Here is a 15,549-nt window from a genome sequence, read left to right as displayed (position 1 = left end):
ATACTTTGTGCAGAAGTCACTCTGTTCCTTTTGCCTTGTGTTTTGGTGTCTGTTTTAGATTTTCTGTCTAAACTCCATTTACTGTAGATTCTTATACAGCACATCTCAGAACCACAAGAATCAAATGACAATCAAAACTTGTTTTTGTTATTTGGGTAAAGAACTACCAAGAATAGTTTGTACCCTTACCAGTTGAATCCTGTTTCAGTATTGGTTGACAGATTGAAAGTCCTGGCCAGATTTAAACCTGTGTCATAAACGATGGCTACTCCCTGGGCTAATGTCAGTCACGTGACTCTTGAATGATTTTCTTTGCCCCCTGTTTCCTAAGACCTGTTTTTTCTTGAGATACAGCTTTGTGAATTCTGGTAGTTTCACAAGTGGAAATTCTTAGTGCAAGCCTGCATGACATGAGAAAGTGTATTCAACTATAGTGCTAAGCACACTCTTCTCTGCATTTGGTGTGCATATAAACATTCATGTCAGAAGACGTTACCTCTACAGTAATAGGATGAGAATACTATCCCCAAGAAAAGTGTTGAATTTCCTACTCATTTCTTGTGTTCAGTGTAGGTGAGCGCTAGAGTTTAACATCTACCTAGTCAGTGTCACTCGGAGTCATTTGTCCTCTGAGATGTTTGAACTGACAGTAATGCATTCGGTTATCATTAGTTTGATCTAACAATAATTCTTTATTCCTTCTAGATCTCAGAAATAATTTATTTTCTTCTCCATACTGTATTGTTGTTTTGGTTTTCCTCTAGCGTGTGCATTGTAACACCATGTAAATTCATCAAAATGACTTGTTCTTTGTTTCAAGTGACAAATATTTTTCAAATTATTGAGTGATGTATATAAATTTTATATTTTTGAAATAAACACTAAATCTTTAAAAACAATGCAGTACTGATTGATTTCAGTTACATTAACTTTCGGCATTAAGCCGGTGTTTACTACTTCCTATGTATCTTCTGCATTGTATCTTTGTGTCAAGAGTGTTAATGGACTGGATAAAACAGAAGAGACCTGAATATCAGATTATAAGCTTTGTGGAAATACTAGTTACTGTTTTCCTTTTTACAATCAAAAGAAATATTGTAGACCTATATAGGTCGTTCACATCCTCTGAGCATTTGAAATTGCTTTATAGTGAATTAATTCCTTTTGAATTACAGGTATCATTGCTACTTAGAAAGTATAGGCATGGACATTAACACCCCATCTCGGCCCTGCATCCAATCATAACTGGCAAGTTAGATCCTTTTTGAAAAAAAAACACAAACATGACCCAAGCTAGTCATGTATGCACCAGTTGCTTTTATGATGATAGCATGGCCCCTGTCTTTCCCCACTCCGTCCTCAGCACTAATCTCCTCTTCCCAAAACCGCTTCCCTCCACTTTCCCCCAGTAATTTTTCCTTATTCCATCTATTCTGTGATTACAACTGACTGCTCTTTTCCGATTGTTATGTACAATACCACAAGTTGTGCCCACTTTTTTGTGCTGCTATTTTTCTTGCCCGGCTGAGAGACAGCAAACAGAATAAAATAAATGAGTTTGGGTCTTTGAAGTGGTAACTTTACCAAGTTCTTTGTCTGTTTCTAATACCCAAAAATCTATCTGTATCAGCATTGCTGTACAGGTTTGTGCACAGTAAGTTTAAAAATCAACAAGTAATCAGTCTTTGCTGTCCTGATTGAGAAATAAATGTTAGCTGATATACTGAGAGCTTCATGTTCTTTAAATATTCTATGGGAATTTTGTGTTTTGGTTTAGCATCTTATTTGAAATCAGCACCTGTATTGGAATATAGTTCCCTCAGGCCTACATGGGATTATCACCCAAAATTATGTTCTCAGTTCCTGTGTGGGGCTTCATTTTATAATCTGAATCTGATGAAAGTGCTCTCAGATGAATCAAACTGAAAATTTTGGATCTGTAAAATATATTTCCATTCAAAGAATGATGATCATTGTTCAAATTTAATAGCATAATTGCAGAATGGTTACTTTTATCTGGAGACCGTCAGACCGTGTTTGTACTTCTGTACATTTTTGAACCTGATCTAGAGGTTTAAAAAAAATTGTTGAAACAATTGGTTATTTTTGAATATGTTGTGTTGGAATGAATGGAAATGCATGATTACCTGGGTGATTACTTACATTTGACATGCATTTGGGTCTGTTCTCATTGGAGAGAAGGAGGCTAAGAGGGGATTTAATAGAGACACAAGATGATCGGAGGATTAGATAGGGTGGACAGTGAGAGTCTTTTTCCGAGGATGATGACTTCACCTTGTACAAGGGGGCATAGCTACAAATTGAGGGGTGATAGATTTAAGACAGATGTCAGAGGCAGGTTCTTTACTCAGTGAGTGGTAAGGGCGTGGAACGCCCTGCCTGCCAATGCAGTTAACTCAGCCACATTAGTGGCATTTAAACAGTCCTCGGATAAGCATGTGGGTGATGATGGGATAGTGTAGGGGGAGGGGCTTAGATTAGTTCACAGGTTGGCGCAACATCGAGGGCCGAAGGGCCTGTTCTGCGCTGTATTGTTCTATGTTCTAACCCTTGTGTGCAAATTGTAAGCAGTTCATAATGTCAGAAGTTCTTACTCGGATTTTTAACAAAAAATCTGATTACTTATTGTGTGTTTGCTTGCAAGTTTTATTATCAGCTAATTACTCTTCACCTTTTCATCGCAGTCTTGGCCACAGTATAAACAAGAGCTAAAAGTGAGGTGAGAGTGGCTGTCCTAGGCATTGAAACAATGTTTGACCAAGTGTGGCAACAAGAGCATTTGCAAAATTGAAATAATTGGGAAAATGTTTCCATTGGTTAGAGGCCTATCCACTGCAAAGGAGGATAGTTATAATTGTTGGAGGATAATCATCTCGGCCCTAAGACATTGCTAACATTTGACCCAATCATCATTGCCATCATCATTTACCTCATCAGTGACTTTTCCTCCAGTATAAGATAAGAAGTGAGGATGTTCATATATGTTTGCATAATGTTCAGTATTATTCATGAAATATCAGATACAGAGTTAGTTCATTTTCATGTGCACTGAGAACCTGATGACTTTTTGATGTCAGGCCTCAAGTAATATTCGCATCACAAAGTGCCAGATAATTACTGTCCTCAGTAAGCAAGGATCTAACCATCTTCCCTTCATGTTCAACAGCATGAAAGTTGCAAAATCTCCCATCATCAGCATTCTTTGGGGTTATCATTGACCAGAAGCTTAATGGGAACAACCGTTATATAGACTGTGTGGCTACAAAAGCAGGTTAGAGTAGAGGTATTCTGAGGTGAATCCCAAAATCTGTCCTTCACCTGGAGGGCACAAGTCCAGGAGTGTGACGGAATGCTTTCCACTTGCCAGGATGCGGCTGCAAATATAGTAAAAATGATCAGTGCAGTTCAGGTCAAAACAACCTCTTGATCAACATCTCATCCACAACCTTGAAAATCCTTTCTGTCTATCACCAGTGCATTTTCAGGAACATGTACCATATACAAGATGCACTGCAGCAAATCATTAAAGTTCCTTCCTCCAACAGTACCTTCCAAATTTGTGCCATGTTATGCAAATGTCTAATTGCATGATGTATGTGTTTTGGAAATTTAATTTTTAAATGTTAGCAAAGTGGGAGGGAAAAGCTTGGTTTTCAGGAGTCTTGAAGTTTCCAAGATGATTACCATGCAAAGATTGGCCTGAGTTTATGTAATGTGATTTTAAAAATACACTTCAACATTGATTGGGCAGTTTTCAGGGATATGAAATACTCCGCTGCTCTGTTTCACAAGTGTGAAGATTATTTTCATCGAATCAGAGAGAAGCCAGAAACTACTGGAGGAGAAATGCTACTCTACATAACTTAATTCAGAGGCAAGATGTCTTTATCCATGCATGATGCCCAATCAAGATACTTGCACAATTTTCCAATGCAAATTCACAGAGAGAGATAAGACCCTTTAGTTCCCAGTTCAGATCAGAACATGGAGTTTGTTCTCCATTGTGTGTAGCAACCTCAGCCTTATGATCAGAACAAAAAGTATGTGAAATAATTTACCAGCATGGTTTTGGCAAGCCCTATCTTGAACCCAGTGTTTTGGGAATCTCTTTGCGGTGGATAACTTCACTTATCTCAGCAACACACAGTCTCAAGCTGTGTCATGTAAGAATAGCGAAATCAAGTATAGCTTTTGCTAGATGTGGCACATCAGTCTACAAACAAAGAGCAAAACTGCTGACTCCAACTGGAAGTCAATAGATCAATAGTCCTGCCCATTTTGTTCCAAACATGCAAGACCTCAGATGTATATCAAGACCTTGCCAAGAAGCTCAGCCACATTCACTTGAGCAACTTTTTTGAAGCTTTTGAAGATCCAGTGGCAGGATCAAGTACCAGACACCTGAGGTGCTGACATGGGCTGGTTTGCAAAGCATTTGCATCTTATTGAATCACGACTGAGTTGGGTTGGTTGCATAATCAGAACGCCTGATACTAACTTACCAAAGCACATCTTGTGGCATGTTTGAATCTAGGGGCCATTCTCCTGGCTGTCATTACTATGCAGACACTCTTAAGGCTTCACTTAGGAGTTTTGATATCATCTTCAATTCCTGGAGAAACCTTACCTGGGACCACCACACCTGAAGCAGCCTGGACTTATTCGACAATTTAAGTCAACCATTCAGGTTAATTTGGAGTCACTGAAAAACAGTTGTAAGGTCAAAAAACAGAGGCATACTCATGTTAGAAGTGGTGATCTTTAACTATGTTTTAGGGAACGAATCTGATCTGCATTGAGTCTGTGTAGTTGGAGACCAGTGAGAAGTGAATAGCTCCGAGCTCGAAAGTTGAGAGAGTGGAAAGGTCACTGGCTTTATTGGCAGAAGTTAAGAAGGGTTTAGAAAAGGCCTGTAAGCATTGATACTAAAGAGCAGTTTTTTTTAGAAAGTTGCTGTTGAAAAGCCACAAATAATCTTTGCATGATACAACAGAGCTTGGAGAAATCCACAGAAGTTTTGGCTTGGTAAATTTGGCTGTCACTGAACTGCTGAAGTTTTGCCTTTGAATGGTTATTGGAGTGCAATTTGAGTGCAGGGCAGAATGGTGATCATCTAGAACAGGAACTACCATTGATGTAGTCTGTGACGAGATGGCCCTTGAGAGGGAGTTTCAAGACAGGATCAGCAAAAGTGAATTGTCATCCCTTGAAGTTCCGTGAAGTTTTAAGACCCACTGTTACGTAGCTCACTGACACCCCCCCCCCCCCCAACCCGAGATCTTAATCTATAAGACCTGTTATTCGACGTGCTGTCATATGTTAATTGTGGATGTTGGAACTAAATGCCATTCTAACTAGAAAAGTTTTTTTTTGTTCAAAACTATGGAATCCTGTAGCATTATCCATAATTCCCTGAAACTTACATCTTGTCTACCTTTAAACATAATGGTTACTGCCCGTGACTGGATCGTAGCATAATTTGTTGCTCTCACTCAGGATCATAACATGGTGGGCTAGTCTGGGAACATCATATAATTTGGGGCTTTTGTGGGATTTGTAATCAACAGACAAATGCAAGCACTGGAACGTGTTTTTTTCAATCTGTTCATAGGATACAGAGATTTCTCTAGTTAAGATTTTCACTGTGAATTTTACAATACGCGGTGAAATCTAAAATGATTTTGACAGTTGTTGAGACTTGCCTGCAGAGGGAAGATCTATCCCTGGCTGAATTCCAAACATTGACCAAAAGTAGGTTAGTGATGATAGTATATAGCATTAGCAGGAAAAAAAAGTTTAAAATTAAAAGCTAGAGCTAAGAAAGCAGTTGTAGTTGAGATAATTGTACACTATGTGGAATTTGAAGAAGCCAAATAAGACACCGTGAGTTGGCTAGACCCAAAAAAAACCCCAAAGAACAGCGGTTGCTGAAAATCAGAAACATGTAGGGACCTGAAATGTTAACTCTGCTTTCTCTCCACAGATGTTGTTAGTATTGAGTCTTTCCAGCAATTTGTGGTTTTGACTTGACTAGAAACCAGTTGCAGATGAAGTAGCAGGAAAGTGAGAGGCAAATATTTAAATGTAAACTTCAAAGAAAGAACCATAAAGTGTGAACTGGACAAAGAACAGTTAACGTTATGGTAGCATGAGATCTAATAGCTCAGCAGAGAAGTCATTCACATGTCTGGTTTGATCAAAACTCATCCTTTTGTTCCCAAATTTACCAAACCGGTAGAGAATTATCTTGTTTGAGGAAGTTGCTAAAATTTTGAAATGGCCAAAGAGCTCACAGGCTCCTATGCTACAAAGTGTCCTTACAGGAAAAAACAGTGAATATTTGTTCTAGTCTTTTGGAAGAACAGTCTTCAGATTGAGACAGTTAAAGCCATGGTACTTAGTACCTATTTATTCTGGAAGCTTATCATTTAAGGCTTAGGGCAATGAGGGTGAAACCTAATCAGACATGTGCTGAATTCACTAGGGGTAAAGAAATGCTGTAGGATCATTGATTTAATTCACTGAAGTTAGAGAACTGTTTTGAAAATATGAGGGAAATCATGATTTATAATGATGGATGAGCCATTGACTTTTGTTTTTGTAGGTGAAGAGAAGCGAGCACCAAAACGTAGCTATCCTGTTGTTGAAGATGAAGAAGATGATGATTATAGAGTCAACTACTCCCCTTTAGACACTGGTACAGGTCCAATGTTGGTATGTACAGTACTTTGCGGGAAGCCATCAAACCTAATGAATGTGGGAGCTTGTCATTAGGATTGTGAGTGGCATGCATTCTATTTATTAATTGTACTGGTATGTTTCAGGCCCCTATTTCTAGGGACTTTGATAGGTTATAACAGGCTATGAATATGATGCCAGCTTTACACTAAAATTAATGTAGTTCTAAAACTGGTAATGTAATAATATGAATAATATATAAATATTGACCTATTAACTTAGACCAAACTTGAAAGATTCCATTTTGTACTTTTGTCATCGTCATTGAAAACTTCATGCAGTTCTGTTGACAATGTCTCCACTAAAACCCAGACTTTTCGTTGCACACAAGCCTTAGGATTACCCATGCTAGTACAGATATGCATGTGCTTACCGTTGATTACAAGGCAATAGGTGTTGCTTGTTGAATTGTTCTTCTGGGCAGCTCATTATGAACAACCATTTGAACATTTTCATAATGTCAAACTGATGGCTGGTTCACACTCCCTGTCAAATTAAATATTTGGTCTTTGTTTCTTAAATGATACCATCCCTAAATAACTTATGCACCTTGGGACTCAGTGTTTACATTCTATGGCGATTGAGTCTACGTCCTCTTGATTTTAATATATTTTCCACCTTAAAGACTGAAAATCTGATCAAAGCATTGCAAGACTTGGAAAATGCAGCATCAGGAGATGCAACAGTTCGGCAGAAGATTGCATCGTTGCCTCAAGAAGTGCAAGATGTTTCACTCTTGGAAAATATAGCAGGTAGCAAGTTTGCTCATTGCACCATCCACTACCAGTGGTCAATGTGTCCCTGATCTGTACTGTCCATGTATTTTTTAAATTTCCTCCATTTACTTTAATTTAGCTTCACTGTAACCAATTTCTTCTGTTTCTCACTCAGATAAAGCAGCTGCTGAAAGACTTTCGAAAATTGTTGATGAGGCTTGTTTGCTGCTTGCGGAGTATAATGGGCGGCTAGCAGCCGAGCTGGATGACCGGAGACAACTGGCACGAATGCTGACTGAATACATCAGTAGTCAGAAGGAGATTCTGGGAGAGAAAGAGAAAAAACTAGCGGTATGTATAGTTTTTTTTTTCCTGTTGTTAATTTTGAACTAAATTCATCTTTGTATGGTTATTCTTGGACTTTTGAAGTGCCGACAATTTAACAGCTATTGCTTTGCCAAAGAACTATAAAATGAAATGGTTTATTAAGATTGATATCTAAATGTATGCTAATAGTTTAGAATAGGCAAATATGGCTAAAAGTATGTTCTGGAAGCATTTTGGGAAATAGAGCCAATGTTGTGAGAATGGTGGGATATGTTTCTATTCCTGTGGAAGCCAAGCTAATAATTGTTACAAAGACCATGGAATTGCAGAGCATCTGACCAAAATCTTCCACTTCTACTTGGATATGAGGATGGTGCCAAAGAAGCAAAGGGATTGCAAATCTTGTATTTAAAAATGGGGAAGAGGGATACTACCTACAGTGTCATTAGCAATAATCTGAGGTGGCAATAGTTGAGAAACGCAATTAATTGGCATTTGAAAACACATGGCTAATTGTTGAAAGTCAGTGTGAGTTCAATAAAGCAAATAAATTTTGACTAGTAAGATTTAGTTATTTAAAGTAATTGAGACATTAACAGTGATACTACTGAAACTGTGGATAACTTCATGCAGCTTTTAACAAAATATCACGGTAGACTTGTGAAAAAAGAATTAGAGATCAAGTGACAGCAGGGATACAAAATTAGCTCAGGTTTCGATAAATGGAGTATCAATATTTTTCATACTGGAGAGAATTAAACAGCTCTGTTCCACAGGGGTTTAGTATGATATCCATTGCATCTTTTATTAATGACCTGAGCATGTGTATAGATGAGTTTGCTAATGGGACAAAACTTAGAAACACAACAAACAATGAGCACAGAAACAGACTGCAACAGACGCATGGGATGAAAGTTAATGCAGAGAAGTATGAAATGTTACATGTAAGTAGGAAGAATCAGGAGGAGTAATATGAATTAAATGATAGAAAATAGAGACATAGCTGAGGACTTCCACAAAATCTTTGAAGATGATAATATAATTTAGGTGACTTCTGTTTTTAAAGTGTATGGCATTGCTGGCTTAATTCATTGATCCAGAGGATATAAAGGAAGTTATTTATGCTGGTTTACCCTCAGCTGGAGCATTACATTTACTTTTGGACACCACACAATAGGCAGGAATACCAAAGCTTTTGAGAGTGGTGCAGAACAGATTTACAAGAATGGTAGGAAGAATAAATTATTCTAGTTCTGTTCAAAAATTGGAGAAGCAGTGGTTCTCTTCAGAACAGAAAAGCCTAGGAGGATATTTGAAGTGTTCAGAACCAGCAATGGTTTCATGGAATGCATCAGCAGAAACTTGCCAGAAGTCTACAACCACAGGGTTTAGGTTTAAAGCAAGTGGTAATGTAAGGAAGTATTTTGTAAATACATTGTTGAGATCTGAAATATATTGCTTGAAAGCTAGATGGCAGTAGAATCCATAGTAATAGTCAAAAGAAAATTGATAAATGCTTCATGAGGAAAAGAAAATCTTAGTCCTCTGCTCCTTCCCTATAAGACTGAGATAATTGGATAATACTATTAATAAGCTGTCATGCACACAGTGGGCTTGATGGTCCATGTATGTTTTGTATGATTCTGTTTATATAATTAGTCCAATATCAGATATTAGCAGTTATGAAGTATTACCAGTAGGTATGGAGTAGCAAACATTACCATAACTTTTGCAAAGATTCAAGGTTGTGTAGTTTTACTGCATTCAAAATTTAAAGTTTCTTACCTTGTAGCTTTGGTAGTGCAATTGTGACATGAAAGATTGAAAATTTTGATTAGGACTGTTTTGATAACTCCACATTAAAAATGTTGCAAATTAATTTTGCTATTTTTCACATTCATAAATGGATGTGATTATGCTATAAAAGCAGTTTAGTAAGCTAATGCTACTGACCACCCTGTCTTGACTGGCCTTGTTAATTAGCAGTCTACTTCCACAGTCTTTTATAAGTGGCTTCCCAGTCTTTCCAGTTTGAATCCTTCAGTCAGGATTCTATTCCTCCCAACAACCCTAACCGTAGTCACAAACTACATTCCTTAACTGATCATAGTACAGTACCTGACCTTGCCCAGTCTATTTTTCTTTCCCCATGGTAACCCCATCCTTCTTCAATATCAAGAGCCTAACTTACATCCAGTTGGAAGCACTGCCTCAACATAATTCAACTGAGCTCAGTCACCTCCAGAGTATCACTCCAAATAGCTTTTCTTTATATTGTGATGCTACCACTTCAGATGTTGGACTTGCAACCCCAGTTTTCAACGAACAGAAATTTTCACCAGCTGAACACTGAAAATCAAACCATAGTTTTGAGGCCTCTCTGCAAGTTTCATACCTTAGGCATTGACTCCATCTTCTCCCTGTCTGTTTACTTGGGCTAAAATGGATGATGCAAAGATTTTGCATTGTTTGATCCCATGTTAAGGTTCCAATCCTGTCTTTTGCCTGTCTCTCTCATTGCATCCTTCTGTATCTCCCCAGCCCAGCTGCAACCTCTATTCCGAAGACTTTGGCTTTGTGCATCCCACCCGATAGCTCTACAGTTGACCACCATTCCTCCTGGCAACTAGACCCTAGTTTTAGAAATTTCCCCTTCCAAATCATTTCTTCACTTGCTGCTCTGCTTCACACCTTCTTTTAAATCTTATGTTTTTAACAAAGCCTTTGGTCACCTGTTTTAATCTTTCTAGCTTTGGCTTGGCATTTATTTTCCCAGAGCTTCTGTAATATACCCTGTGGCCACTAAAGAATACTATAGAAATACAATATGTTGTTCGAGCAATAGAAATGTAGGTTGTAATATAGTCTAATGGTAGTCTATCATTCTTTTCAGGAATACAAACAGAAACTGGCTCAAGTAACGCAAGTTCGGAAAGAGCTGAAATCTCACATTCAGAATTTGCCAGACCTTTCATTGCTTCCAAATGTTACAGGTGGTTTAGCACCATTGCCCTCCGCCGGTGACCTTTTCTCTAGTGACTGAACTTGATATCCTTTTCTCAGGGGTCAAACCGCAATACCTCCACTGTGTGTGACAACTTCTTGAAGGCATGGATCTAGGATATGATGAGGCCTAAATCAGCAGGGCCAAACCTTTAAGACATCTGTGTGCAACTTGCATTAGAGCTGTAGTAACCCTAACATGATGGCTTACAGCAGTTTGAAACATGGAGGAAAATAAACACTATTCAAAGCCACTGCTGTTAACCTGTAAGTTCCATATACACATCAATTCTGCGCCTGGAGCGATGGAAACTTTTTTTCTCCAGTTAGGATGTCAAGCGACATCCTTGTGACAATGTGAACCAGATGAGCAATATAAAATGTACATGAGTCCGCAGTACAGAATATTTTGAATGTAGTTGAGTGTATTAAATATAGTGCCGGTAATCTAAAATGAGAATTGGGCAAATTGTTGGCACTGTAACAAGAGTGCTGCATTACGAGGAGCCTTTGTACTGTTCTAGATTACAAGTTCTTACTCACCTGAATGTGACAAGTTAGATATCCAGTTTTTCCAATTTGACCACTCATCTTGCTCTTTTAAGCACAACAATTTTAACTTTTTTTTAAAATGTCCCTCCAAAAGTAAGGGAAATCTAACTTTAAAAATGCATGATCTTTAACTTGGAGTAATCTTTCATTAATGGTGCCCATTGGGTCTGAGAGTAGAAAAGGTTTCCCTACTGTAGTAATTGATAGTTAGCTGCAGCATATTCTTGTATGCTGGTCCTGCGAGTTTGCATTGGGAGTGTAGAGCCAATTCATCCTTGATTTAAAAATAGGCATATCCAAATATTTAAACCATGTTCATATTGAAGGCTGACTTACGGCCAGCATATATCATTATTTTCCAGTTGGTGCTTGGAATATGTCCAACGATACTGCTTTGCTGTCAGTAGAAGAAAGAGGTGCTCTTCTGTTACCGTTTTGAGTTTCAAGTGTCTTATTTAGGTCCATGACAACTGAGTTTGGTTTTGTACTGTGGGCTCAATTCCAACTCTCCTTCCCCTTATTAAGGACTAATTGAGAAACAACCTGCAACATTTAGACTTGTTTTGCTTGTGTTAAATTGTTTCAGTTATTTGAGAACGGAGCAAAATCAACGATTAGGTTGCTTTGTTTAAAGAAAAATTCTTGTACGTTCAATTTTTTTCAGAAGTGACAAACTAAAACATGATTTTTACCTTGTGCCGAGGGTACTTCACTTCCAAAAATATTCCTCAGTTCAAGCTTGAACATTTTTGTTTAAAGATTTATATTTGTATTATTTGACAGCTGTGGGACTCTAAGACCTTAATATGGAAAAGTATTGCAATTTGTTCATGGAAAGAAGTTAGAAGAAACCAATTTGGTGAAAAGCAAATGACAAGCATGCTGAAGAATTTTCTTTATTTAAAAAAGCTGGAGTGGGAAAGCCCTTTTGGATCCTTGCAAATATGTGAACTATTAAGTGAATTGAACTGGTTAACAGCTTTCATATTTAGTGTTTTTATTTGCTTTCAATGGATTTAATTCCAATAAGTAGCTGGTTAGGGATTTTTTTTTAAAACAAGAAGTATTCAGTCAGCCTGACCACACACTTAAACTGTCTTGGCCTTATCAATATACATTTCTCTTTGACTTTTTTGTTTATTTGTGTGAACAAATGACAATTTTAAAATAGGTTCAGCTACAAAGAAAGAGTTGTCTGTTGATCTGTTAGAAATTTTATAAAGTTGTTGCCACACAAGACAGTCGATCTCTTGACTTGCAACCGCTAAGGCCAAAATTACTACCCCAGACTGGTGAGCTTCACTTTTTGTTACCTTTTATATGGGTTACGAAGAGAAATTATCTGACAGGCACTTCTTTCTGTGCTACTTGAGCGACGTTAATAGTAGTTCAAATAAATTACTTGGAAATGTCTCATGCAGGGGATTTCCAGCTACATACAATGATGAGAAATGTAAACCTTAAGTTCATCTGCAGTGATTCAGGGATGATGAAACAAGCTTTCTAAAGTTCTAAATCAGCCTTTACTTTGTTTACACCTGCCAGTGGCGTGCAAATGGGAAATACAGTTTATCTTAATGTGATATCTACATTGGGCCTCAGGCTTTTTTTGATGAAAAATGATTCATTCTTTTGAGCTGGTCACACATTTGAGGTTCTCTAAATTTATAGGATTTATCCTCTTAACTGAAAATTAAGAAGCCTTTCTGGGATAAGATATCCACCACTGTAGTCTTAAGTTTATTAATAGCATATCATTCAAAAGATCATTATTTCCTATACACAATCAAATTATTACCATTTGTCCTATTTTGTAGGAGCTAATGTTTCTTTTAAAGTCAGCATTGTAAGCATACTACCCTAATTTGGCAGCCATTCTATCCAAACAACTGCTTGGTAGTTTTGAGGGGAAAGCCAACCTTAATATAAATGGGAAGATTGACAGTGGTGGTATTTGTGTTAGGTATTCTGGCCAAACTATGTCATTACCATATTTTCAATATTGACCAAATGTAGTAATTTTGCAAAAGGCCAGACATCCATTGTAAATAAGTTAAGAGATTTGTTGATTTCCCACTAGTTGCACAGTGTTCTCAGGGGAATTGGAAAGCTAGGCATCTTTTTGTCTCAAAGCAATTGCGCTTTGTGCAGTTTGCTTAATCTGCAACTTTCATGATCACCCAGAAACGTCACTGATACAGGTCATTCTAGGTCATGGTACTTAATGTGGATTTCCCTTTTAGGACTGGCATATGAGACTACATAGGCCACTTAAGTGCAATTTAGTTTTGGCTTGTAATGTAGCACCCTTCAGAATATGCCTTAAGTCAATTCCATGCATAATTTTCAAATGTCTCCCAAACATGAGTATTTCAGGAAACATTACTTCTATTTTTTTGTGAAATTTGTCTGCCTGCAAATGTATAGAAATCTTTGAATGTATTTGTAAGAAGCTGAATAAAAATAGTAATATTGAACACAAGTAAAATTACTCAGTGAATGTGTAATAAGTTAGTGTTGGAATACAAAATAAAAAGATTGAATTGGACGTATTGATCAAATTCTGACACACCCTTATTTTAATGTTTACATATTGAGAGTTAATCAAGTTATGCTAACGATATCAGAGATAATGGGAACTGCAGATGCTGGAGATTCCAAGATAATAAAATGTGAGGCTGAATGAACACAGCAGGCCAAGCAGCATCTCAGGAGCACATATGCTAACGATATATTTGTTTTGTTTAAATGTTTGGTTCATGTATGATAAGAAAGGAAGAATGAAATGGGGTGGAAGTACTTCAGTTATCAAAAACAAATAACTGGTCGAATTCAACAGATAACTGTTTGGGAAATCTTAAATGAACAGACCTGAAGATTCCAACTGAAATTAATTACTTTGAAGTGTAATGGAACAGAGACTTAAAAACTTTGAGTAAAAGCACAGAGTTTAAAAATTATAACTGAGTTGCATCAGGAGAGACTAGTACATTTCAGTCCTTGTTCAGGTTTTCTGCAACAGAGGAGGACTGTTCAGGAATCCAGTTCTGCAGCTCCTAAATAAAATACAAATGTGATAGAACCTGTTTCGGATGTCAGTAGTTTGACAATCTTGGCCTTTTGTTTAAAGCCAAGTTTTTATTTTCATATTGTACTTGAGATTTTGGTGATAATGTTTCTACTCCTAGATAAAGTACTCATGACCCAATCAAACTTATAAAGTAGGCTATGAAATTGTAATCCGCAGAGGTTTGTGTATATATAGCATTCTATCTTTTAACTTTTGTCAGAAACATTATAATTGGATGACCTGTTTCAGTTTTAATTAATATGCACCCTGCAACTGAGTCTGAAAGTTCTCATAGATTTTATGACTATGTACCAGTATTTTGACACTGTGAAACAAAAAAACCATCTGGCACTAGGATTGTCTTTAAACATGAGCAAAATATTCCTGATATAAATGTTACAGGCGTCAAATCCTAGCCACAAATGTAGCAAAATTTGTTAAAGTCAAATCAGCTAATACATTTTAAAGACCATTTGTAAGAAATCAAAATTAGGCAAAGGAGCTATTATTGTTGTTGAAGTGTTGTAAATAAATAGATTTTTCCAATCAATGTTTTTATATTCACTTTTTTACATGTTGCTTTTTTTTTGATTTGATATAAATGGTTATAAACAGATGAATTCTGAACTAATTGTAGTGATTAGGCTGGCACAATGGTTAGCTCTACTGCTTTACAGTGCCAGGTATCTGCTTCCAGCCTTGGGTGACTGTGTCTGTGTGGAGTTTACATTTCCTCCCCATGTGTGCATCTCTGGGTGCTCCAATTTCCTTCTACAACCCAAAAATGTGCAGTTTAGGTGGATTAGCCATGCTAATCTGTAGTGTCCAGGCATGTGCAAGCAAGCTAGATCAACAATAGTAACAATGGGGTTACAGGGATAGGGTTGGGTGGCATTCTGTTTAGAGGGTTGGTGCAAACTCAGTTGGCCGAATGACCTCTATCTGCCCTGTAGGAATTCTATGATTCAAATTGATATTTTTAATCTGTTTTAAATAACCCCACATTTTTGTGCCTACTCATCCCTTTTTGAAGCTCTTTGGTGATCATTTGAGAACTTAAACATGACCATTAATATCTACCTAATTTTGGAAAATATTTGAAATATCAATGATGATCAAGTG

At 37.3% G+C, this 15,549-nt stretch overlaps 1 protein-coding gene across 2 annotated transcripts in view; it reads left to right on the top strand.

The window, feature by feature from the left end:
- Nucleotides 1-14,940, top strand: part of LOC125461188 (regulation of nuclear pre-mRNA domain-containing protein 1B) — a 38,221-nt gene extending 23,281 nt beyond the window's left edge. For both annotated transcript variants that reach the window (XM_048549670.2, XM_048549671.2), the window contains 4 exons: nucleotides 6,626-6,735; nucleotides 7,385-7,511; nucleotides 7,651-7,826; nucleotides 10,696-14,940. In XM_048549670.2, the coding sequence (XP_048405627.1) occupies nucleotides 6,626-6,735; nucleotides 7,385-7,511; nucleotides 7,651-7,826; nucleotides 10,696-10,845 (563 nt within the window). In that variant the 3' untranslated portion in view covers nucleotides 10,846-14,940. The remainder of the gene's footprint in view (nucleotides 1-6,625; nucleotides 6,736-7,384; nucleotides 7,512-7,650; nucleotides 7,827-10,695) is intronic.
- The last annotated feature ends 609 nt before the right edge of the window (nucleotides 14,941-15,549 follow it).

Source organism: Stegostoma tigrinum, chromosome 19, assembly GCF_030684315.1.
Source record: "Stegostoma tigrinum isolate sSteTig4 chromosome 19, sSteTig4.hap1, whole genome shotgun sequence".
Taxonomy (NCBI): Eukaryota; Metazoa; Chordata; class Chondrichthyes; order Orectolobiformes; family Stegostomatidae; genus Stegostoma; species Stegostoma tigrinum.
This window is presented reverse-complemented; position numbering and strand designations above follow the sequence as displayed.